The sequence below is a fragment of the Eumetopias jubatus genome, unplaced genomic scaffold (genome assembly GCF_037043125.1).
Source record: "Eumetopias jubatus isolate StellerSeaLion01/CBP00866 unplaced genomic scaffold, mEumJub1_p1.0 scaffold_4, whole genome shotgun sequence".
In the NCBI taxonomy this organism is placed as follows: domain Eukaryota; kingdom Metazoa; phylum Chordata; class Mammalia; order Carnivora; family Otariidae; genus Eumetopias; species Eumetopias jubatus.
Genome location: NW_028274810.1, coordinates 29540942 through 29568348, shown reverse-complemented (window position 1 = coordinate 29568348; position 27407 = coordinate 29540942). Strand labels below are relative to the sequence as shown.

Sequence of the window (27407 nt, the reverse complement as noted above, 5' to 3'; positions counted from 1 at the left end):
TTTTTAACTGCCATCCTCATAAGTGTGAAGTGGCACCTCACTGTGGTTCAAGTTTCACTTTTACTATTAGAGTCAAATTTGCGATCTGTCTTTAATAGATGCATATATTTTTAGTTTTGGTCCTAGCAGCTTATTGTTTTTTGACCCACTTAAATTTATACCACAGATTTGCAACGAGGGGTGATTTCTATTCTTAGTCCTCCTTACTGGGGACACTGGCAACAACTGGAGACCTTTTGGGTTGTCACAACTGAAGGAGGGGTGGTACTGGCATCTAGTGGGTAGAAGCCACGGATGCTGCTGCACATCCCTACCATGTAAGGGACAGCCTCCTGCTACAACGTGGCCTCAAATGCCAACAGTGCCAAGGCGGACAGACCCTGGGTTCCATCTATCTTGTCATATTTCATGTACCTTTGTAAAGTGTCTTCAACCCTTCAGGAACAAAGAATATATAGTGAACTACTGCTTCTGAAGTAAACAATGTTAACATTGTGATAAAGATGCAGAAAGTGTAACTCTTTTCATAATAGCATATTCAAATTATATATTTGAATATACTTATTAACTTAGTTGCTAATTGATTCAATCACCTAAAATATGTGAGATAAAAATATCACTATTAATATTTTCAAAAAGTTAGCATGTTCCTGAAAGAAATAATAAAGCTAGATATCTTGCCTTTCATTAAACTGAAAAATGTCATGTACCAGGCTCTCTGGCACTAATTATGCATGGTGGACCAGATGGATATGGTCCCTGTACTTACGGAGCACAAACCTCACTCATGAATAGGTGATGTTAAGCCACGCATTGCTTTTTTTTTTTTTTTAAGATTTTATTTATTTGACAGAGAGAGACACAGCGAGAGAGGGAACACGCGCAGGGGGAGTGGGAGAGGGAGAAGCGGGCTTCCCGCAGAGCAGGGAGCCCGATGTGGGGCTCGATCCCAGGACCCTGGGATCATGACCTGGGCCAAAGGCAGACGCTTAACGACTGAGCCACCCAGGTGCCCCAAGCCAAGCATTGTTAATAGTGTATTGATGCCTCTCCCCTTTTAAGTTGAATAGTTTAAGGAAACAGAAATTCTTATAAAATGAAAAACTTTAATAATTTTTTAAAGGAAAGGCACAAGTAAACATTTCAGGTTATCATACAATGTTACAATAAGAAATTCCAACAGTAAAATGAAAAACATTATAATTTTGCATCTCTATAGTATATCTAATGTATTATTCCATCATCTTCTCTTTGGAGTGTAAAGAGAGGATAGGTAGATCAATGGATGTGATGTAAAAAGTTGGATTATAAATAGCATTCACTCCACTTTTAACCAGGAATTTTCATTTCAGGAGAATGCATTAAATTAAAATCAATTCATTTTAAAAAACTTACTGTTTTGTTAATGATGGAGCAGCAGTAACTTTCAGGCTAAAGCACACTGTTTTAATAAAGTAAATCCTTGATTTCATAAAACATTAGCTGTCGACGTCCGGTACTACACAATCATTAAGCTGGCCATGAAAGGGCTTTACCGAAACACAATTCATATATTTATTTTACTTTAAATCTGAAAATGATAGTGTATTATGTAAAAGATAAATAAGAATATGGAACCAATTCATTTCTTATGATGTTAGAAATAAAATACTTAAAAAGGTCTAGACCTTGTTTTCAAAGGCACTATCTGGAGAGTAACAAGCTGCATCATGCTCAGAGCTGTTTTGTTTTTTTTTTCTTCCAAACTAGCTTGCCAGTTGAGACTTAACGTCTCAATTAGTCATCAAACATTGAGTACCTAATATCTATCAATAGAAAGGGTAGAAATTGTGTAACATATATCTTTGACTGCTTTTTTCAGGAAGAAAAAAATTTACCATTGATTCTTAAAAGGCTGTTGAAATATTGGCTTGATCTAAAAGTTCTGTTTCATCACCTCAGTGCGATTTCCATTTTATTCAGATCACCTGTAGCTTCTACTTTTAGCGTTTCAACCTAGATGGCAATAACACCAGGAAGGTAACTATCCTAAGAGAGTACTTTTGTGTGTGTGTGTGAGTTTATTTTATTCACTTATTCCTCCCTGAATATTCTCCAGCTCTAAGTGTTAAACTGAGTAACATTTAAATGACACAAAGTGATTGTGTCAGGGATTAAATAAAGTCTATCAAGAGAACATGTTCCAATACCTTGAAAGTCTTAATATGAAGGGCATAGCATCCTGGTTGCATTCTAAAAACCAGGAAGATTCTAAACCCTTCTAAGGAGCATTTGAATCAAAGTTCTTGAATGAGATGATTGTTGTTTCTAGTTTTTCCATTGTCCAAAATACAAGAATATCAGTGGATTAAGGTTTACTTACCATGATTCTTTTAACACTCGATTCCTAACCAGAAAACAGTAGTTAGGAAATTCTCTAAGAATATCCTTCAGATTTAGAATTCAAACATGATTCTAGAAAGATGTTCTTATTTTAAAGTCAAATTATAACATCGGCTCATTGAAGCATACCTTAAAGGTCAACATGCCTGATTGAAAGAGCGGTGCCGGGATTCTGGAATTCTTCCCTTTCTGTCTCCATTTCCAAAGGTAGAGATGTCCTTCCAAATTTGTCTTTGGCATCAAACAGCTGGAATATTTTCCACTTGAATAGTGGTGAGTTTAAGATCCACTAGGAAATTTAGTCTTCCAAACCATTAGTTCAACAGCAAAAGCAAATCGTCTGATCTTCTACTGAGACAAACTTAAGACGCAAGCCTACATTTTAGAGGGTCTGCAAACTTTTTCTCTAAAGTGCCAGACAGTAGATACTCTGGGCTGTTTGTGCACTACGGTCTCTGTTGTCTCTACTCAACTCTGCCATGTACACGAAAGCAGCCGCAGACAATACGTAAATGGATAAGCATGGGTAAGCTCCGATAACATAGTTTTATCAATACTGAATTTCAGAGGATTTTCATGTGACACAAAATATTATTCTTTGATTTTTCCCCCAACTATTTAAAAATTAAAAACCACTCTTAGCTTTTGGGTCATGTAAAAACAAGAAGCTGGCTGGAAGAGCCTTATGGCCTGTAGTTGCTGACCCTTGGTCTAGATCAATAGATTACATAAAACTATTGGGGTGAAAGCAATCATGTGGTCATGACTCATCTCATTTTACTTGGGCATCAACAGCTTCTAGGCTGACAGTAATGAACCCTAAAAGAGAATCCTAAAAGCACCAGACGATTCTAGTAGAGCTGTGCAGAGTTTGAGTGTTGATACATCTATACACAGATACAGATCTATATATATTCAGGAAACACATTTAAATCACATTAATTGTCAGAAGAGCAGAGAATGGAGAAATTCATTAGCTGAACCTTTTCAGCTTGGTGTCAGAGAGATCTTGATTAGAACTTTGGCTCTGCTACTTACTAACTTGTAACCACAGGTAAATTACTTAACCACTAGAATTTAACCTGGTGATATGGACACAACAGGCCTATTTTCAATCTTGTTTCTCAAGCAAATAGCTACAAAGGGCTTGCTAGAAAAGCCTAGTCTATCATGTACCATAAAGTTTAACTTCTGGCTTTAGACACAAAACGATTTTCTCTCTTCTACTCCATTCTGTCATGTAAAGTTTTTTTTCTGCATGCAACATGTTGTGCAAAATTGTACCTCCATATATACTGAATTCTACTTTCCTCTTATCCTTGAAGGCTTCCCCCCGCCCCCATAGGCTGCTGATGAAAACAGAAGTGGAAAGCATCCAGTCAACACACTCTTGTTATCTTTACGTACTCTGAGTGTAATTTGGTGTTTCCACCAATTTATCAAAGACAGGGAAAAAAGTCTAGATGATAAAAAGGAAGAACTGGTAGGAAAGAATTCTTATGGCTTTATCTATGGATTAACTAGAGAATCTGAAGATAATGTTCATAGATTATTTGCAGATATGATTTTTGTATATCTTGGACCTCAGTCCATTGCTTAAATTATATTAAGTAGATATTAGCACTAAGTAATACGTGCTATAACCTCTTTAATAATGAAAAATTTATTGTTATATACACATGAAGCAAAATATGTCACCAGTAGTGTTTCTGAACAAGCATTAGTTCACTTATGAATCTGCTAGTGTTAAATGCTAAGCAAAATACTAAAGCTATTAAAATATTAGTTTGGTTTTCTTTTCAATTTTCTTTTAATCTAGTATTTACAGAAGTCCTGTTAGAATACTGAAGGCAGTCATTTTGCAACATGTACATTCTCCATATAAAATGATTTTCAAGGTGGGTGATGTAAATTTATAAATATGTACAAAAACCCCATTTATTTGTAGTTAACCTACTACTCTGACCAGTAGGCAACACATGGAAGCATCATATGCACGTAAAAATTAGAAATTAAAACAAAACTTAAAACTCTCAAGATAGATGACCATTCATTTGTGTTTGTAAAATTATATGGGGGAAAAAGGCATTGTATTTGGGAGCTTTCAGTGGCCCACTGCTAAAGTAGTAATTTTAACTGAAAAATAAAAAACAAAAAAACAAAAAACAAAGAACCAGAAACACTCCCCCAACACAAAAACACAAGATAAATTAGATGTATATCTTGGTCAAATGTTTGTAGACAGCTGCCCTGAAAACAAACCAATAAATATGCAATTTGTTGAATGAGCATGAAATATTGCACTAGAGCAGTTTTGTCTGAAGAAAATTCAATTTTTCATAGTCCTGAACTTCAAAAGGCTTCCCACATATAAATTGCATTTTCTAAACAAGAAACATTAATATTCAGTAATACTGTTAGAACCTTATTTTTCCCATTAACCATATTCCTGTCTACTTTATGGCAATGGTTAAGTCAGTGGTGAAGATCTGGCAAAGATAAAAAGGCAGATAAGACTGTAAAATATATATATATATATATGTATATGTATATACGTATGTACATATGAAACAGGTATGTTCCAAAAACCCTTAATCATATGATAACTGATCCCTTAAAAAACCCCACAGTCTAGGTCACAGTGATGGTCAGACAGTGGTTGAGTACGACTCTCTTCTTGGGGGCTGCTCCTTTCGAGCCATTTGCTTGCTGTCTCTTGTCTCCAACACACCGTCTTCTGTTTCACTTTCACTACCATCTGCCACGGTGGGGTCCAAAGACATCGGGCCAGATTTTTTGTGCAAAGGAAAACCAACACCACTTTCCTGTATGGAATTATCCATAAAATCTTCATCAGAGGAATGGAATGATTCATCATCTCCTATTAAATGGTTGACAATGTGGATTCCATCAAAAGGAGGCTGGCCTGAGAAGACCCTCTGGCCTTTTAGGCACCTGAGCTGTCAAAACAAAATCCAAGTTAATATACTCAACTAGGGGAAACACACACACCAAGAAAGCAAATGTTTCATGTTTAAGAAAGAAGATACCTTGCCTTTTTTTTTTTTTTGCCATTTGTAGATAAAATAGTAACTACCAATTTTTATGTGCCTCCTATGTGTTATGTAATAGGCACGTAACTTGTTATTTTAATTGAATTATCACAAGAGTCCTATGTGGTAGATTTTATCATCCTCATTAGAAATGAGGAAATGGGAACTCAGGTAGAGGTACTTGCTGTGGACACATAGCTAATAGCAAAATTTAGATTCAAATTGAACCTTCATTATATTATAGATAATATAACGAACTCCATGCACCCATCACCTAATTTCAACAACTAACATCATGGACAATCCTGTTACATTATACCTCTCCTGCCCCTGGATTACTTTGAGGTAAATCCCAGACATTCTATCAGTTTTACATAAATATTTCAGCATGCATCTCTAGAAGATGTGGACTTTAAGACCATACTGTGAACTATCACACACACTGCCTCAAGAGCATGTCCCCATAATAATGAAAATCAGTTACAAATACTAAAAACTTGCTAGGAGTCTCCATCCTATTATAATATTCCAAAGACCACCAAACCACCATCAGTCACTCTGGGCAGGAATGCATCTTCCTACTAATGAGATTTCTCTCTGCATGGGAGGAATGAGTAGTATATAGTTTTGCCTTCTCTCCCCTACTCCTCCCCAGGGAGAACGAGCAACTTCGCTTATTAGGGAATAGGGGAGAGGAATGGCATGTATTGCCCAGCTAGTTCTCTTTTCTTTCCACCTTTCAGAACCAGCTTCTGGATATTCCAGGAGCTTCACATGGCCAGACCTTCATGTGGGCATCATATGCTACCTGTTACTAGGTGGGCAAGTCTGACTAATTCTAGAGTTCAGCAATGAAAAACCCATTGTTGTCACAAATCTAAACCACATTCTCCAAAACCAGCTTTTTCAGGATTAAAGGTGACTTCTATCATCTCCCACTTCTTTGCCTAAGTTACCTTAAACTCCCAAACCCGCCGCCATGGATATTACCACTTCTACTACCATATAACTACCATACGATTGAGACGTCAGCCCTGTCGTCCTCAAGAGCTTAGGTTTAAATAGGAAATTTAATTTTGATAAGGTCGCTTGTTTAATTTCTCCCACACACCATGAAATTTCTCCTACAATAGAGCAGAAGAGCTAAAAACAAAACAACCAAAACAATAAGTGAAAAAAACTAATTCCCAAAATCTCCCTTGACTTGCAAGAATTTGGCTGAACTAGGTCCCATGCCACTATTAACCTTCAACTTTGTTTCTCAGGGACAAATTCCTGGTCACTCACTATCTTTCAAATCTTAAGATAAGTCTATGTGAAATATTCAGGAAATATTACACACACTTTCAAAACTAACGGTTCTGAGAGTAAAGACACTACAGCCTGGCCATACACCTGCCAGCTCTCCTGACAGACTTCCGGGAAGAAGTGAAGAAACGTCAGCACTTCCCTGCTGGGGTGTGAACAACGGGAAACAAGAAGGACACTGAGACTCCGGAGAGTGATGTCTGCCTCAGACCTTCAACCCTAAAGAAATCCCTGTGCCCTGGGCCAAGAGAATAAAATTACAGTGGGGTACAATGTACTTTAAGTAATACCAACTCCCTTGGCAGGGCAGAAGGATCTAACCTGGGAGTTGAAGTTTTAGGGAAAGGGCACAGAGCGCCACAAGGACCTCTCAGAGCTGTCATACCCACTGCATTACTACAACGGCCACGTGCTGATGCAACATCCCATCACCACATTGCAACACACGACTTGGAGCTCCAAGTGTTAGATTAAGTCAGTTAATCTCTTCCTTTCTTTTCTTCCCAGACCCTTTTGAAGAAATAATCTGGAACACGTGTCTTCCTTTTCCCTGGCTGTTACCAAAGGAGTACGGCAGGGGAACCACAACTTCCCAATTGTTTGGAAAGCTGTAGCTCTAACAGATTTTATTGCAACTAAAAAACTGCAGCCTCTTATCAGATGTAATAAGTCACCTCAAATATTATATAAAACTAACTCTAGGTGGAGCGGTCATTTCCTCAAAGTCAAAAGGCATGCAACTAAAGCTTCTTTATTTGAGAACTGCTAATAAAGAACAGCAATAGCATAAAGGAATTTTGGAGAAGAAAAAGGTGAAGGCAAGGGATTCTCTGGTAAAACTGAAGCTATCCCTTTATCATCTCTTAGACCTAGGAGTGTACTCACTGGTTCTGAGAGGAAGGAGGCCTGTATATGCCCCGAAAGGGGACATTTGCACAAGGAACTCCAGGGTACTGAGTACCCATAATGTGCTCTAGAACAGGCTGAACTTCAGGTGAGGATGTCCTGTGAAGACAGGTTTGGCTAGAGGAAGGCCAGAGCTGGGCCCTCTAACGTGCAGTCTTGGGTGTCTGGATCTAAGAGCTGTACTGCTGATCCTATTACTAGACTTTTAGGAGCTAATTATATTTAAACAACAACAAAAAACAATTTTCTCAACCCTACATCCCCACTTCCACAGATATTATTATTGGTAGCACACTTAGATTAGCATATCTCAAAATATGGTCCACTGATCATCTCCATCAGGATAACCAAAGATGATTATTAAAATGCAGAATCCATACCCAGATCTAAGGAATCAAAATCCGGAGAGTGAAACACTTTTTTAAAAAGTTTATTATTTGTTTAAATAATCTCCACACTTAGCGTGGGGCTCGAACTCACAACCCTGAGATCAAGAGTCACAGGCTGCACTGACTGAGCCAGCCAGGCGCCCCGAGAGTGAAACAATCTTACAAGCATCTCAGGAGACTGTGATAGCTCAGTTTGAGAAATCACTGTGGTAGATATTCTGTTCAAATCAAATGAGGCTGAGTCAGAAAGGAGTTGATTTACCTGAAATGGTAATTCTTATTCACAATAAAAGTGCTTCTGAACAAAGAACAACTGCCTGTGTGTGCCTGGTATACAGAAATGGATGCAATCTTTCAGTAGTACAGCTAAGCTGTTCGCAGCCAAATCCACTACCTGGTGGGTGAAACAAGGAGCAGTCTGTTTAAATGCGTTTTCCTGAAACTTTCTCCTGGTATAGGGTAGGACCCAGGAATGCATATGTTCAAAAGACCTGAAAAATTTTGATGCATATCCCAGGGTAAGGACCACTACTTAGGCAACGTTTTGTCTGTTTGGTATCTTGGCTTTGTTTGGTATCTTCTTTGAATCAAACATAGGATTAGGAATCTGACAAAAGCTACTGACTCTCTTTCTTGAAAAGTACATATATATACTTTAGCATACCCTTCTGCAGCCCCCTGTCTTTTCTAATTTTTGGTTAAAGACTGTTGGGACATCTTTATGAAGCAACAACAAAACAACTAAACTTTGTGAAATGCCAGTAACACACCCATATCATGAAAAGATTTAAAAAGTATTATTTTTCTAGGTGAAATTAGGCATAGGTTTTAAAGTCACTGAATGTGAATGGAAGTACTTTTGAGATTCACCAAGGAAACAGAGGGGCCAGGATTCTTTGGAATTTGAAGCAAAGGGACTCTTCTCTGGTGAATATTGGGATTTCCCCAAAGAAGGGTCTCAGCTAGATCATAATCAACAAACCCTATATAGGCATTCAGAACTTCCTGCCAGCTTTTTAAGTTCTCCATGCCTAAAGTTTGAGCAGGGAGTCAAATATTTGAAAAAAGCGCCTAAGAGATGCTAGGGGGAAAAAAAAGGCAACTAGGAGGAAACAGACTACTGGTGAAAAGAAAACTCTTTAAAAATCATTGATTTCCTCTGAAGAAACTGCATCCATGTGTAAAAACAAAAACAAAAACAAAAAACCCAGAATACTCTAAAAGAGGTTTTAGACATAAATTTCTCTGACCTGAAAGACAGGAGCTTTGAGACTGAAAAAGCCTACCAAGTATCCATCACGATGGATAAAAGTAGACTTATATGATGGTACCTCACAATGAAATTTCAGGACACTGGGAACAAGAAAAGATAAAGCATCCAGCCAAAAACAAAAACATGTTGTATATAAAAGATTAAGAATCACAATGATAGGGGCACCTGAGTGGCTCAGTCCATTAAGCCTCTGCCTTCGGCTCAGGTCATGATCTCAGGGTCCTGGCTCCCTGTCAGCGGGGGGCCTGCTTCTCCCTCTCCCTCTGCCCCCTGCCCTGCTTGTGTGCTCTCTGGCTCTATCTCAAATAAATAAATAAAATCTTTAAAAAAAAAAAGAATCACAATGATATTAGACTTCTCAACTCTAAAGAGAGTAGAGCAAGGCCTTCAAAATTCTGGGAAAAAATTTCCAACATACATTAAGAAAATTGTAATTACCTTAAAAAACATTTTAAATACAGGGGATAATTTAGTGGATTCCTGTGTTGTCATCACCTAGCTATTTGGAAGCAAATGAAAAAGGATTTTTATGTTTTTTTCTCTTAATAAATACGATCACATTTATTTTCAATAGCTTTTATTCTGCCACCAGGAATAATTGAGCATGCCTATTATAACCAGCCTTGGCCAGCACGACCATTACATATTTTTCTTCATTATAATATGCACTATTATTGTCACTTGGTTTCTTTGATTACTGCTGGGATGGTTGAGATTTTCTTTTGATCCCAGTATAAAATATAGTAATTATATTAGTTTCAGGTATACAATATGGTGATTCAGCACTTCCATACCTCACCCAGTGCTCAATCACAAGTGCCCTCCTTAATCCCCATCACCTATTTCACCCATCCTCTTGCTCACCTCCCCTCTGTTAACCATCAGTTTGTTCTCTATAGTTTAAGAGTCTATTTCTTGGTTTCTCTCTCTCAAAATATAGTTTTTAAATAACGTTAGCCTATTGTACTAGAAGAGGTCTTAGAAAAATATAATACACAATCTAATTCTGGAGTCCTTACTTTTAGGAGAATGTTGATGAGGTTTAACAGCACCCTTTGACTTCCTAATTCTCTAGAATAATTAATAAATTGTGTTACATATAAGAACCACCTGGCCTTTATTTTAAAAATTTTTAGATTTTTGGGCCCTCCTCTCAGACACCTGGATTCAGCAGGCAGGACTCAGGAATCTGTATTTTAAACAAGTACTCCAGGTAGTTTTTTTTTTTTTTTTTAAGATTTTATTCGTTCATTTGACAGAGCAAAAGCACAAGCAGGGGGAGCTACAATCAGAGGGAGAGGGAGAAGCTGGCTCCCCACTGAGCAAGGAGTCCAATGAGGGGCTTGATCCCAGGACCCTGGGATCATGACCTGAGCTGAAGGGAGAGGCTTAACCAACTGAGCCACCCAGGCACCCCTCCAGGTAGTTCTGAATAGGATGATCCATAGATCACATTCTGAGAGACACTGCTCTAAATGGATCATATTTAGGGATTTACTATATCAGGATCATGTTAAGAAAATTTGGTAAGGATAAATAAATTTGAACTTAAGATGTTCTTATTAATTTATCCCTGCCATTATCAGTCATATTTTAAAAATACAATGAATTTTGTGCCTAATGTGGACACATAACTAACTTGGGGGGAAAAATGAAAATACAAAGAACTAGAAGGCTAATAAATATTTTAAGATATGACACCTTCACCATCTAGTTTCAAATCTAGTTCCCATGGGGTAAGTGTTTCAGAGGATTCATCACTGAGGAACACCATCCAGTTTTAGACATCTCAACATCTCAGTTTAGTGAGAGAACATGTGTTTATAAAACAGAGTCAGAGCCTTCTCTCCTCCTCCTCCTATCAAATGTCAACCTTCAAATTCAAACTTTATTCTGAGGATCAGCTTCATATTCAGGTGACAGACTATACCTTTTAAAGGATAACATGTCTAACTTCAGGAGTACAGTTCTAGCTTTACAGCCCTTGATAGAAAAACTATTTTTTTAAAGATTTATTTATTTATTTTATAGGATGGGGAGGAAAGAGGGAGAGAGAAACTCAGCCTCTGTGCTGAGCCCGATGTAGGGCTCAATCTTAAGACCCTGAGATCAGGACCCAGCCAAAGCCAAGAGCCAGTCGCTTAACCAACTGTGCCACCCAGGCGCCCATAAGTAGCCTGATATTAAACAGTATATTCTGTATGATTCCACTTAGTTTAAAAAAATAATTTAAAAACAAGTAAAAAGAGGAGAAAAATTTGGAGTTCAGTGATAGATAACACAAAGTTCATTAAACTTACTTGCCTTGCATTTGTGAACATTTGAAAATATCCCTAATAAAAAACATGCACATTAAAAAAATAAGGTCATCAATAAAATCTCTCAAAAACATTTCCAAGTTCATTTGTAGCTGACCATTTTGATAAGCAGTTACACTCACCATAACAAAACCCCAAATAATCCAATGACAAAAAACAAAAAAATAAAAACTGCTTCCTTTACATTTTAAAAGTATTTCTTTTTTATTTTCTGGTATTATTTTGATATTAGTAGTTAAAATATTAGCATTTTAATAATTTTATAGCACATTTAATACATCAATAGGCATAAATATTTTCATAAACAATACTGTATTGATTGGCATACATATATATTTGAGTATATTATTTATGGATAAGTTTTTTCCAAGTTTCAACGAATACTTAAAATCAGCACTGCCTGGACGGCTGCCGTGCTATACTCTACCACTTCTGTCAGCCTCTAGAGATGTAGACTGTTTCTTAATCATTTTTGTATCCTAGAACTCAGCATTCTGACTCGACAAGAGTGGGCACATAGGAAATATGGATGAACTACACTGAAAAGATAACAGGATTCCTGAGAAAGCCCTCCAGTACTAATTATTCATCTCATCCTTTTTGAATAAGAATAAGAAGAAGACAGAGGGGAGTGCTAATATACAAGACCCCAGGAATGGACTGTTTCTTACCTGATATGGACTGCTTCATCATGTTAGGCATGAAGAGACAGAGTAAAGAGATAAAAACATAGAATTTGTTTAAATAATACTTAAGATATTCTGACATACTCATTACAGCTTAAAAAGCTAACAAAATCTTAACCTCTCACTAGCTTCAAAGAGATTGGATTTTAAGATTTCTCTGCATGTATTCAACAATACTGACCCAAAGAAAGTATTTAGTAATTAGAAAAAGAAAGTGTTAAGATATTATACAACATATAAAGAAGACAGCACAAGAGGCGGTATAGCTAATAAGAAAACAGGAAACTGTCATGTTCATAGTCTGATGAACGTAGGTTTTGACAGGAAATAGCAGAGTTTCTAACTGCATGATAGTAAAAATTCTAACACTAAAAACGAGTATTAAAACTTATTACAGCTATTTCACATAAAGATTATCAGTAAAATTTGAAAGCAGGGAGAAAAACCTGCAGGAATGAAGATTCTGAAGGCCCAAAGGACTTCATAATCATTAAAGATACACAAGTATTTAAAAAATTTCTCATTAGTCTACTTCATTAGCTAAACCTCTAGAGGTTAAGATAGAAGTTTCTTTTGTAAAACAGAGAAATGTTATAGCTTTAGAGATTTGTAGCCTTTAAATATAACTTCCTAATAAATAATAGAGAAATCTGTGCTGAGAAATTTGATCACCTGGGCTGGTGTCCATGTGGACAGAGTACACATGTTCTCTATGTGTTTGCTTTCTTCTAGTAATTTTAGAACACTGGTAACTTGAAAAGGTTTGGGTTGATTTTTGCAGTTGATTTTAAAGAGACACAACAGGTTATCCTTCCTCAATTTTAATGTGTAGGGTAATAAAATTAATAATAAACTCATATATATGAGGTTTTACAGTTAAAAGTGCTTCCGTGTATATTATTTATTTCAAGTTATTTCAAGTTAAAAAAAATTTCCCCCATGTGTGACTGGAGGCTGAATTGTACAGACAACTACCACTTTCTGAGATTCAAAAGAATAAGAAGGGCTGCACTGAATATTCTGAAAGACAATCAGTCCACAACAAAGTGGAAAAAAGTCATCCACACACCAAAAAAACCCCTAACCAAATGAACTTTGATCACTACCAGACAGGGTTTAAACCATTTAAGTGAGTCATGTGATACCAAGCGAACTGCAAAACAGATGCAGTTAAGTTTCCAAGACTGAGTCATATCAGATTATAAAAGCTCCTATTTGTACACTTGGGTTTATATAATCAATCTTTGTAAAACACTGAACTATCGCTGTTAATGCTAAATGTAACATTTCTGTAAGTGATGTATAAGATAAAATTTTAAATAACTATACTTTATATGAGAAGATGGACATAAAGTTCAGTAATCATAAAGATTTGTATTTCTAAGTTCTAGAGGCTTTGCTTTCTTTCTCCAAAGTATAATCGGTAATTTTGTTGAAATCCTTACATAATAGTTTTAATAGTGTTCTCAGTTTTCAAAATGTAAAAGGGAAATGATGTGCTAGATTAATTCTCAATTATCAGCTTCTTTCAAAAATGAATTGGACACATGACAAAGATTAAAACTAGCCATAAGCACCCACACCAAAAGATTTCCAGTGAATCAGAACAGGAAACCAATAAAAGCAATCAATTGGAGGTCATGACTTTTTGATCACTGTATTACATAGACAGGAACATAAATTCAGACCTAGAGTACTTAAAAGTAGATTAAGTTGAAAAACTCAAGAATTTTTTTGAAATAATACAAAATAGGCAATGTTGAAAGTGGTTCTGGCTTAAAGCTAAGTAAATTATTTTTTAAAAACCAGATAAAGCACTTAAAATTTAAAAAACATACAGATTCTGTGTTAAATGTATAAAATGCAGTAGTTAAAACTCATGCTTTTAAAAGCAAAGAAAATATATGTACCCATAATAATAAGTGAAAAAGGTGGAAAGGAAAGTCTGGCACTGAAGAAATTTATACTGTGCATTTGTTACCAGAGAAGGAGAGAGGGGGAAGAGTTAAGTCCTTTACAAAGAACTCTTAAGTCTTTCTATAGTGTATACTTAGATTTATCCAGTATACTACAGCAAACAAAATGAAACTGCATGGTACTCTTCCTGGCAGCTGACACATCTTGATAAAATTGAAACCATTAACATTATTTAGAAGGTACTATAATGTCAGTGGTGATGAGGTTAGGAATATATGAGCTTCTATGTAAATTTATGACCAATTACAGGAAATAAATCACTTCACACTTGTTTCACTCTGAACTTTTAAAGCTACATCAAAGTACATTTCATTTGATTTAACCTTCAGCTGAAGCACTGAAAAAATTCAAATGTTTAGTAAAACATCCTCATCAAAACAAAGTACTTCTTTTCTATCTGGATTGAACCATTAAGAGGAATCATTCTTCTCTAAGCTAAGATCATAGGTTTTCTCAGTCTATCTTATTACCCAAATTTTAATCATTTATCTGATAAGGGACTTATATCTAAAATATATAAAGAACTCTTACAACTCAATTATAAAAAGACAACCCAATTACTAAATGGGCTAAGGATCTGAGTAAATACTTCTCTAAAGAAGATATAGGTGGCTAATAAGCATATGACAAGATGCCCAATATCATTAGCCACCAGACCAGGAAAACACAAATCAAAACCAAAATGAGATGACATTCATAGTTATTAGGATGGCTGTAACAAAAAGGAGAGATAATATCAAGTATTGGCAAGCATGCAGAGAAATTGGAATCCTCATACACAGCTGGTGGAAATGTAAAATGGTACAGCTGCTTTGGAAAACAGTATGGCAGTTCTTCAAACAATTAAACAGAGTGACAATATGACCCAGCAATTCCACTAGTAACATTCAAGACAAATGAAAACATATGGTCACAATGAAATTTGTACATTGAATGCTCACATCAGCATTATCTATAAGAACCAAGAGGTGAAAACAACCCAAATGTCCATCAACCAATAAATAGATAAAGAGAATGTGGTATACCCATTTGATACAATATTATCGGGTAATAAAAAGGAATGAAGTACTGATACATGCTCCAACATGAATGAACCTTGAAAACATTATGCTAATAAAGAAACCAGTTACAGATGACCATATATTGTATAATTCCATTTACATGAAATGTCCAGAATCGGGAAATCTGTAGAGCCAGAAAGTAGATTAGTGGTTGCCTGGGGCTGGGGGAAGGGAGCATGGGGGAAATGAGGAATGACTGCTAATGGGAGTGGTATTAGTTTTTGGAGTGATAAAAACATTCTAAAATTGTGGTAATGGCTGCACAACTCTGTGAATATACTAAAAATTACTGAATTGTACACTTAAAATGGGTGAACTGTACTGTATGTGAATTATATCTCAAATAAACCTGTTTTAAATACATATATTTTGTGGGTATGTTTCCAATGGAGATATTGCCACATTGAAAGTAAATAATTTTCTATCTAGGAAATGTAGAAAATTTAATTGATTTAAAAAAATTCACCAACAATGTTAATCTTCAACACCCAATTTTTTCCTCAACAGAAAAAATGAAGTGGTGGCTACCTTCCCCAGCTTCATTTTAATAGGCAGAAAATATTTGCAGTAAAAAGTTTAATGCTTTAGACAGAAGTATGAAGTAAAAGGAGATGAATGCATTTGTAACATTCAGTTTTTTCCAGAAACTAAAATTAACTACTGATGGAAAAATAATTTTAAAAATACATAATATATATGTATAGCCACAGACCTACACTATTTTGTCACTGAACACAAAATGAGTTTTCAAACAGAAAAGGTTAGTATCCCTCTCTTCCTCATTCTGGGGTACTCATAGGCTGCTTAGTTAAGATTGGGCACTTGTAAACCACATGACCTCATGAATGCTATCTTATCATATCACAGGTTCCTCAGACTGACCACAACAACTTAAATCAGACAGGCAGCAAAGTAACACTAAGTCTTGACACATATTATTGGTATGACATTTTAGCTGTCCAATTCGTGGGGAGTGAAAATCTGATTATCTTAAGTCCAACTGCATCTGTGAGATAGGGTCCATGAAAAGCACATGATTTAGTGCACTAAAGACTTCCAACCACAATTTAAAATTTTTAGTTTTTGTAAATCTGAGGGAGCTAGCTCATCTTTTATCAATTCTCCTTTAGTTGACACTTAGTAAGTTTGTAAACACATTTACAAACGTTCCTAGTTTGAAAAACTGTCAATATGGTGTTATTATTTCTTTTAAAAACTAGCATTTTAAAACTGAATTACTTGTTGCAAAAGAAAAAAAGGTTTTAAAAGTGATTGGCTATATTTCAAAATCTTGGCATAGCTGAAGAAACTGGACTTTTAGATTTAAGAATATATAGCACTAAAAAACAAGTGTGAAGTATTGGGTAGCTTGAATAATAGGAAGAGAATACCTAAATTAAACTGAAAAGATTCAAACTGGCTCTCAAATGCATTGTTTGGGCCAAGGTCTTAAAGAGAATATAATTCAAAACATAATCAAGGAAAAAGACTCTATTTTATGGATTTCCTCTCGTTTGATTAAGAAAGCTTTACCCTCAGCCATCAGATCAATCTCTCTGAAAGCTATTTTCAGAACCACAGACGACAAACTGATCAGGCTAAGTCTCTGGTTTCAGAAGTGTCCCTCTCTACTGATTTCCCTATTATTTTTATAGCTGCTCCTTCTCTCTCTCCTGAGCTCATTATTTGCCTCCAAACCTTTGCATATGATGGCCTCTCTGCCTAAATACTCTTCTACTCTCCTTTTCCTGGCTTTTTTTTGTTATGTTAATCACCATATATTACATCATTAGTTTTTGATGTAGTGTTCCATGATTCATTGTTTGCATTATAACACCCAGTGCTCCATGCAATACGTGCCCTCTTTAATACCCATCACCAGGCTAACCCATCCCCCCACCCCCCTCCCCTCTAGAACCCTCACTTTGTTTCTCAGAGTCCATAGTCTCTCATGGTTCATCTCCCCCTCCGATTTCCCCCCCTTCATTTTTCCCCTCCTACTATCTTCTTTTTTTTAACATATAATGTATTATTTGTTTCAGAGGTACAGGTCTGTGATTCAACAGTCTTGCACGTCCTGGCTATCTTCTATTCCTCCTTCGACATACTTTAGGTAGCCCCACACCCAGAGACTTTTGGATACATTTCTAGGCCATGGTGCCACGTGGTTCTACCACAGCACTGTCCATACAGACTGTTCTCCGTACCAGTCTGAATTCCTTCACAAGTGGGACAATGACTTTTAGATACCTAGCACACGATGGGGATGGAAAGCACTTTAAAGATTATTTAGCATTACTGCTTTAGGATGCAGTAAATGAGGCAAGGCCTGAGGCATGCTTGGGAGCTAAATGATGTCCAAATGCTCAGACTGATGAATATATGAAGTAAATTGGCATCCTGAGGGCACACAGTTAATCAGTGGTAGAACTAGGCCTAGAATCCAGGTCTCCTAACTCTAAGCCCAGTGTTCCAAAACTGATAGTTTCTCAACCATGTGTAGTAAATTCTTTTTGGAGAACAAAGACACAAAATTCAGAAACAAAACTAAACATCAAATTAAACAAACAAACAAAATAATCTGGAACTGTTATTAAGAATTTGATAAATTACACATATATCTATAATTTTTCCTCTCTTCTCCCTATTATGGATGTGTTTAGAAATACTGGCATGATAATGAAAGGAGAAAGTAAGAGTTACATGAAGAGTAGGGATAATTAGTTTTTTTTTTTTTTTTTTTTTTTAAGTAGGCTCCCATCCAGCTGGAGCCCAGCAGAGGGCTTGAACTCAATGACCCTGAGATCAAGACCTGAGCTGAGATCAAGAGTCAGACGCTTAACCGACTGAGCCATCCAGGAGCCCCAGGATGATCAGCTTTTGAATAAATGAAAAAATTTAAAAATGAATACACAAGTCTTGAAACCTGAGTATACAAGTTAAGTTCACTGGACTTTAAAACTGTAGCTCATTTGGTTGCTCACATCAGGCTGAATGAAATCTTTAAGCATATCCTATTAGTTTCACTTAAATGTTAACAAGTACATCTAATTCTGTAGTCATGTTAAAATCTTATTGGTATTATACATATTACTGAAATAGTTTTTTTTTTTAAATTATATGGTTTATATGTGTGTGGTTTAAGTCAACCATTAACCATGTAATTCATTGCAGGGGAGAGAGACAAGCTTAAGTAGGATCCATGCCCAGTGCTGAGCCCAATGCAGGGTTCAATCTCACAACCCTGAGATCATGACCTGAACTGAAATAAAAAATCAGAGGCTTAACTGACTGAGCCACCGAGGCACACCTGAAATAGTTTTAAGCATTTATATCTTATTTTTCTCATGTCTAAGATCGAAGAATATGTTATTAGATGGTGTTTTCATGGGAATGCTAATGGAATAAGTCTCTCCTATCCTTAGTCAATGAAATCTATTTAAGAACTGCTATAAGCAACTATAAAACCTGTCACTATAGGTGTTATAGTTAGTTCTAGTTCCTTTAAGAAATGCTTATTATTGGGGAACTTAGGTGGCTCAGTTGGTTAAGTGGCCAACTCTTGATTTCAGCTCAGGTCATGATCTCAGGGTCCTGGGATCGAGCCCTCAGTCGGGTTCCACGTTCAGCGAGGAGTCTGCTTGAGGATTTTCTCTCTTCCTCTTCCTCTGTCCCTCCCCTCATTTGCCCTCTTCCACTCTCTGTCTCCCTAAAATCAATCAATCAATATTAAAAAAAAAAGGAAACACTTATTATCATCTGCCTTTACTTCTCAAAACCTAAGTGGTACCTGACATCCAGTTTCCCTTAAGTGGTTTTTTTATGACTTCCATTTCTAATCTACTTGTTGGAACCACTTATTAAGCAATTTATAGATTAGTACTAATAGACATTGTCTCACTACAATGCATTTGAAAATCTAGCTATTCTCGTTTACTGTGAAGTACTATTTAAAAACTTGCCACTTAGTGGGGCACCTGGGTGGCTCAGTCGGTTAAGCGTCTGCCTTAGGCTCATGAGGGTCATGATCCTAGGGTCCTGGGATCAAGTCTCACATCAGGCTCCCTGCTCAGCAAGGAGCCTGCTTCTCCCTCTCCTCCCCGGTCCTGCTCACTTGTGCTATCGCTATCTTTGTGTCTCTCTCAAATAAATAAATAAAATCTTAAAAAAACTCAAAAACAAAAAAAACCTTGCCACTTTGTACCAGAAAACACAGATGTGCTCAAAGACTAATGGGTTTGTAAAAAAAAAACAGATACTAGTTGAAGAAAGAAGAGAAAAGACAAGGAAAGGAAAGAAAAGAAGAGCAAGAGAGAGAGAAAAAAAAAAGATATAAATACTTGAAAGAGTTTCCACTGGTCAGATTCAAGACAATTTGAATACCAAGAGAACTGACTGAATCCATGAGTTCATAGCACTGTGTTAGGATTTTTGAAAGACTCTAAGAAATATAAGGCTGAATAAGGAACAATCTCTGCCATCAAGGAGCTCACATTTTGGCTTGTCCCTAAGCATCAAGGACAGTACAACTCTTAACCAAAATAATCAAAATTATGTGCTGTGCTATCTCCCATCTCTGAACTATTAAGTACTCACTATCAGTATCAACCATACAGTCTTTGTTAAATTAACTGTTCCACTTTTCCCCTTCAGATTGTAAATTCCTTGAGAGTAAGACTACACTGTACTTTGCATAGCATTTGGCACAATATCAGAAAAATATCCCATCTGACCCAGCTTTGTATCCAAGTCTGACTTTACAATTCTAACAGGTCTTGTTCCTTGGCCAGTGGAACATTGTCTCTTAAGGTTACTTACTTGGTCCTTTAATTCTGAGTACCAGATTCAAATCCCTCATTTCTGATTGATTCTATAGTCTCTAAATTGGCTGCTTACCCAGATTTCATCCTAAAAATCTCAACTATTTTGAGGCTTATCCTTCCCTAGTCAATACCCCTAAGAGGCTTCTTTCCTGGGTATCTCATCCTCTCTAGGGTCTAACTCCTTTTCTTACCTTTTTATTTTTAATTTTCCTTAAGTGATTTCATTATCTCACCTTACTGTCCTCTACCAGACCCATCTTTTTTGTCATGTTTGAGGTTTCAACTCTAGTTCTTCAATGAAATTATCATCATCAGAAACACACATTTTCATTAGCAAATTTAAACATCTTTTTTTTACCTATAGTAGGAATAGGATACATGCATAGAGGTATGTAATTGGGTCGAACATGCCCCCTTCTATGAATACAGCATAAAACTGGAAAGTGGTCTAAAAGTCTTGAATAAAAAGTAAGGTACCCTGTGTGGGATTATTATAGTTTTTCCTCTGTGTTATATATTCTTTTTGGAGGCAAAGAATAAATGGAAAGATGTACAGCCTTGGAGATTTTAAAAAATTAATCTAGAAACAATTGCTGGAAGTTTGGTCACAAGTTAAATAATAAACTCTTGCAACAGAATGTACTGAATAGCTGATCTGATTTATGTCCTTGGGTAAACTTGTATTTCTTAAATAATAGGTATATATGAAATTGGGTTAACTATTTTTATCTAGTTCTATGTTTCTGGGGATGTCAAATTTGGCTAGAAAATCTCAGTTGCCTCTGTTTTCAGAAAAGCATCTAATATTTAAAAGTTAAGATTTTAGTAGCACCTACTGGAAACTGAAGCAGAATCTAAAGGGTCAAGTCACACCAATTCTCCAGTTTCAGATGGAAGAGAAATCCAGAACCTGACGCTGGAAGAAAAGTAAAGAATACTAGGTGGTAGTAAAGTTCTACTAACCAGACATTAGGTTCCCATCTGAGAGAAGTAATTAATTTAATTAAACCCTAGTGGAACTCCTCCTACAACTCACGTGTGATAATTCAGTGGGTTGGCAGGACTGTGGCCGGGCAGAGGGATGTAGCAGATCAGTCCGAATGCTGGGGCAGTAGTTCCGTCTCTGCCACCAACTAGCTGTGTAACTTCGGGTAAGGCCCTTAACTCTTATGCCCTCAGCTTCCTCATTTAGCAAGTGAAAAACTAGATAAACTTTAAGAACATGCCTGGCTTAAAAAAATGTGAATCTGAAATCTCAGCTTTATGTCTTCTACACAGTGATATTATTGTAGGCATTAAATATTGTACACTGTACAGTTTTTATCTTATGACTTCAAATAAGATAAACTAATTATGTGAGATTAAATGGAACATACAAGAGGAATAGGAATAACAACACCCATTTAAAGAAGTCATTAAGAATGGATTTTTAATCTATAAATGGAGGTTGTAAAATTTAAAAACAGTGCTAAACATTTTTTAGAAGATTTTATTTATTTATTTGAAAGCGAGCACAAGCAAGGGGGAGTAGCAGGCTCCCATGGAGCAGGGAGCCCGATGCAGGACTTGATCCCAGGACCCCGGGACCATGACCTGAGCCAAGGCAGACACTTAAACGACTGAGCCACCCAGGTGCCCAGAGCTAAACATTTAATTTGAAGAGCTTTTTTTTTTTAAAAATTTTTATTTATTTATTTCTCAGAGAGAGACAGCACAAGCAGGGGGAGCGGCAGGCAGAAGGAGAAGCAGGCTCCCCACTGAGCAGGGACCCCGGGATCCCGGGATCATGACCTGAGCCGAAGGCAGATGCTTCATCAACTGAGCCACCCAGGTGTCCCTAATTTGAAGAGCCTTAAAGCAATTTTCATAGGAGTACAAATATGATCTCTCATTATCTACATAAGACCTTTTCGCAGCAGAAAAAAAAAAACAATTTTCCTGTAGTGAGGCTTTTGTGAGCTCCTGCATGATATTTTACATTGCTTTAACTAGAGAAAAAACAAATTTAAGGGAATATGTTCTTTTATTAAGAAGTTGCCACAATGGGAAACTGGGCACTTTTTACCGTAACAATATGCATGAAAGCTTGTAACTCCATGTATTAAAACTTTTTAAAACAATAATTCTAAAATTAAGATTCAATTATCAACAGACATCAATACAAAAGATTATTTCTGCCTCCACCAGTACACTGTTGCTATCAATGCAGTCTGTAAAAATATCAATTCTTTTCTGGTTATCCTCCATGAACTAGGTAATATACTTGGGGTTTTGCAAGATTTAAAAGGAAATAAAGACTGGTAGAAACAGTCAATACAGAATAAGCATACAGTTAAAAAAACAAAAATATTATTATTCAGTTTGAAATAAAGAGAAAAAAATAACTGCCAATAATTAGAGCCAAATTACTAAGTTCTTTTCTACCGTTAATATTCTGATTTTAATGCTAGATGAAGATCAATGTTAAATGAGTCTTTAAGCTTCTTTAAAAAAATTCAAGTTCAGGGCGCCTGGGTGGCTCAGTGGGTTAAAGCGTAACCCTTGGCTCAGGTCATGATCCTGGGATCAAGCCCCGCCTGGGGTCAAGCCCCGCCTGGGGTCTGCTTCTCCCTTTCCTCTCTGCTCGTGCTCTCTCTTGCTATCTCTATCTCTCTCAAATAAATAAAATCTTAAAAATAAAATAAAATAAATTCAAATTCAAATGATTTTACTAACTACTTTTAAACTGGGAATGTAGAGCAAGGAAAAAAAAGATTCACAGTTACAAAAGGGTAGTCTGTCATTTGATTCTGAAAGTTCCTCATTTCCAAAATTCTAGTTTAATAACAAGTCAGTATACACATTAAACATACTAATAATGGACAGGGCATTCAAAATACTTTTTGGTAGATATTTTACTAAATCTATAGCTCAAGCATACATAAACAGTTATCAGAATTTAAAAAAGAGCACTCACGTATAAATATTTTCTAAGTCAAACTTCAGAATGGGCTTTCTTTAGGTTTCCTTTTATTTATTCAAACTCCTAATTTTGTATTTGGCTGGCAGAAATAAAAGAAGATTCTTGGAACATATGATAACTTAAAAAACTGTCTTCTCAACAAAGAAAACAGGGTGACAGAAGACCTGGGTACTGGGAACGAGCACAAAGGCTATCCTTAAAATGAAAGTTGGCTTCATCTACCTGGGTTGTATGTTATTTATAGCACCCTATAATAGTGTTTTATGTTGCTTTGTTTTTTGGCCAGCTTTGTCCTGAAACAGCTTACATTTCTTTAAGTTCTTCAGGAAGGGGGGGTCTCCGTAATTGTTCAGTGACAATTCCTCTTGTCAAGTTTTTTTCATAAATCATCCATCATTCTCTGATAAATGGTAAAAAAAAAAATGCTGAAGATATCTTTCTTAATACATTCATTCTTCAGGAGGACCAGGGAAGTTTATAATCTGATTAAAATAACTATATTGAGGGTGCCTGGGTGGCTCAGATGGCTAAGCGTCTGCCTTTGGCTCAGGTCCTGGGATCGAGTCCCGCATCGGGCTTCCTGCTAGGCGGGGAGCCTGCTTCTCCCTCTGCCTCTGCCTCTGCCTCTCTCTCTCTCTCTCTCTCTCTGACTCTCATGAATAAATAAATAAATATTAAAAAAAAAAAACTATGTTGAAATGCTCCCTTCTTGAAAGTCTCCTTTCTGGAGCTCCTGTATCTACAGTCGCCAGTTTTCCCCCCATCCCACTGGTAGTTTTGATCTCCTTTACTGGCTCTCTTGATCTTACAGGTCAGGAGTGCCACAAATTTGCTCCTAGAACCTCTTCCCTTTACCTATGAATAACATTTATATGCCAATAACTACTATACCTATTTTTAGCCCCATCTTTTTAGAACCTCATACATATCCATTGACCACCTCGTATTTTCATTTTAATGTTTAATAGGAAGCTCAATTTTAACATAAACTGTAAAACAGAGCTCTTGATATTCTACCCTTCCCAACTTCAGTAAATGGCACCAATCACTCAGATGTCAAGCCAAAAATCTCTGGCGTCACTGACTGTTTTATCTTATGTCCCTCATACAATCCATCAGCAAGTTCTCAACCTCTAAAACATATCTTTAATACATTCCACTTCTCCCATCCTTCTAAGGATGTGGCTAACATTTCCACTTCTCCCATCCTTCTAAGCCACCTTTGCTCTATTAACAGCCTCCATTTTCCTGTTTCTATTCTTGCTCTCCTACAATCCATTCACCATATAGCAGGCAGGGCAAATCAGATCACATCACTCTTTGCTTAAAACCATCCAAAGGCTTCCCACTGAACCAAGAATAAAACACAGTCTATTTATCCTGGCTTATAAAGCACTATATAGGATCTGACCTCAACTATCTCTTTAATCTTATCTCATACCATTTTTCTCCCCCGCCCTCCACTATACTGTACCGGCCACATTAGTATGATTTCTCATGAAGTCCACTACATTCCCCCCAAGGTCTTTGTGCTAGTTGTTTCTTCTGCCTGGAATGTTCTTTCCACTGATTTTTTTTTTTAAGATTTTATTTATTTGACAGAGAGAGACACAGTGAGAGAGGGAACACAAGCAGGGGGAGTGGGAGAGGGAGAAGCAGGCTTCCCGCTGAGCAGAGAGCCTGATGTGGGGCTCGATCCCAGGACCCTGGGATCATGACCTGAGCCGAAGGCAGACGCTTAACGCCTGAGCCACCCAGGCGCCCCTCCACTGATTTGTGCACATCAGGAAGCTTCTTAGCATTCCTATCACAGCTTTTATTTTACCTTATTAGCAAAGCCTTTTGAAATCATTTATTTGTTAAATTCTTTTTCCCATGGAGTATCTATTACAGGGCAACATTGTTCTAGGTGCTGGGGGAAAAGTTACCCAAGTACACATTACAACCATAATGGGAAACCTCTTCCCAGACAAAGAATGACTAAAATTTGATAAAGACAGACAATTCTACATGTTGATGAGGATGTAGAATAAGAACTGTCTTCAATGCTCATGGAGTGTAAAATGGCATAATCACTTGCAGCAATGTTCTTAACAGACCAAACTGGAAATAATTCTAATGTTCACCAACAAAAAGATAAATAAATTGTAGTATATTTATACAAAGGAAAATTACAGTGATGAGAATGAATAACCTATAGCAACATTGTAAAATAACATGATTAAATTTCACAATTTAAAGCCAAAGAAGCAAGACACAAAATATATAGTATAAGCAGCCATTTATATAAAATTCAAAAACCTAAACTATTGTATTAAAGTTGAGATCATGGTTATCTTTAAAGAGGAGGGAGTGAGTAGTGGTTGCAAGAGAGTATGAATGGGGCTTTGAGTCTAGTTCTTGGACCTCGGTGGTAGTTACATGGGTGTGATCACTTTGTGATAATTTATTGAGCTCTAAACTTGTCACCTGAGCACTTTCCTCCATGTTGTACTTCTATCAAAAGTCTTTAAAGAGTTTGTTCTTTAAATTGTTCAATTTTTATGATTATGAACCCATTCTACTATAGAATGTTAAGGATAACAGCTGGTCTATAATAGTTGATCACACTCGAAGGTTTTGTTCACAGAGAAGCAATGAAGAAACTGTTGTTTGGTCTCACCATCAGAAATAGTTGTGGCTCTCCTAACAATTGGTCTGTTTTCATTATACATTCTCTCTGACATATTTAAAGTGACCAGGTTTCCCCCTCTTTTGTGTTGACTGCTGAAAACCTTAGAGCCAAGCTTGAGGTCCACTTATAAGAAATAAACAGATATTCTTTGGTATGCATTTTTGTATGGGTCTTATTCATGGCTCCATATTACATTCCTACAGTTTTCTTTCCTTTGTCTCACAAAATGTCTGCATCATTTACAAACTTGTTTCATTATGTCTAGAACAAGGCAGGGTATTTATTAATGAACAAAAATGCTCTAAAGGTTTTTTTCTTTCTTTTTAAAAAAAATATAATTTGTTTAGGTTTTACTTCATTCCAAGTTTAATACATTGCAGTCAAATGGAAGTCCTGCTTCAAGCTTCTGCTACTTACTGATTATGTGACTGTGGACATGTTCTTTAGCCTCTCTGAGACTATAAAATGAGAATAATAATTTTCACAGGATAATTGTGAGGATTAAAATAATCATCAAGTATCTACACCCAGTTTAGCAACTACCACTAGAAAGATAATGAAAAAAGGGAAAATTTGCTCTATGTAGAAAACTTACTAAGCAAATAGGACCAGAATTACTTTTGTGAGATTTTAAGGACATAAAGCACATTAAAACTATTATGACATTATAAAAATTCAGCAAAGCTGTTTAATAAAAAAGTATTTAATTTTTAGCATAAATGAATTATCTTTAGACTGGAATAAATTTACCTATTCCTACAACATCCACCAGAACATATCACATCAAGAACAAGTGAAAACATAATCTATATTCAAAAACATTTTCAAATCAGCTGTTTAGTATGCGTTTTCCTATAAAATAATACTATAAATGGCAGCAAGGCTCCAAAGGGCCCAGAGAAGCCTAGTCAACTGGTAATTTGGCTGAACCATAAGATTATACTTCTCAGTATGTCTATACCTACATGAGTCCTAAGTATATTTCTTTTAGCTTCTAAATGAGAATAACTTTCTACCTTCTTCTAGCTCCCTTTCCCAGCATTTAGAAAATAGTCATTGTCTTCAGTGGTCAGTAGCTATAAGAAGACAGACCTATGTTGCAAAAGTACATGGCTTATTCATTCCTAGAACCTACAATTTTGGTTTATGTATCTGACTTACATGTTCCTGATGCCCAACCTGCGTGACAAATTTCGTCTCATTTTTCAAAACCCAACCCAGATGCTGTTACCATTTTATTCCTATGTTTCAAAGGAGGCATAGCATATGGTAGTTAAGTGCATGAATGGGCTTGGAGTCCCATAGTCTGAACTAACATCCTACTTCTATCACTAACTACTGTATGACCATGGGGAGTTATTTAATACCCCAGAACCTTAGTTTTATTACGTGTAAAACATGAATAATGATGCTACTTACTTCAAGGAATGTTGTGAAGAAACAATGTAAGTATAACATTTAGGACAGTGTCTGGCACAGAGTGATTATTAAATGAATGGTAACCACTATAATGTAGTATTTTTCATTATGTATTACAATTCGTTTATTTGTATACCGGTCTCTGCTGTTAGTCTGTGAGCCCCTTGAGGGATATG

The 27407-nt window shown here is 36.4% G+C and overlaps 1 protein-coding gene across 5 annotated transcripts in view; it reads right to left on the bottom strand.

Moving 5' to 3' along the window:
* Positions 1–1133: 1133 nt before the first annotated feature.
* Positions 1134–27407, bottom strand: part of EVI5 (ecotropic viral integration site 5) — a 197265-nt gene continuing 170991 nt past the window's right edge. For all 5 annotated transcript variants that reach the window (XM_028087639.2, XM_028087638.2, XM_028087637.2 and 2 more), the window contains one exon: positions 1134–5342. In XM_028087639.2, coding sequence (XP_027943440.1) covers positions 5031–5342 — 312 coding nt within the window. In that variant the 3' untranslated portion in view covers positions 1134–5030. The remainder of the gene's footprint in view (positions 5343–27407) is intronic.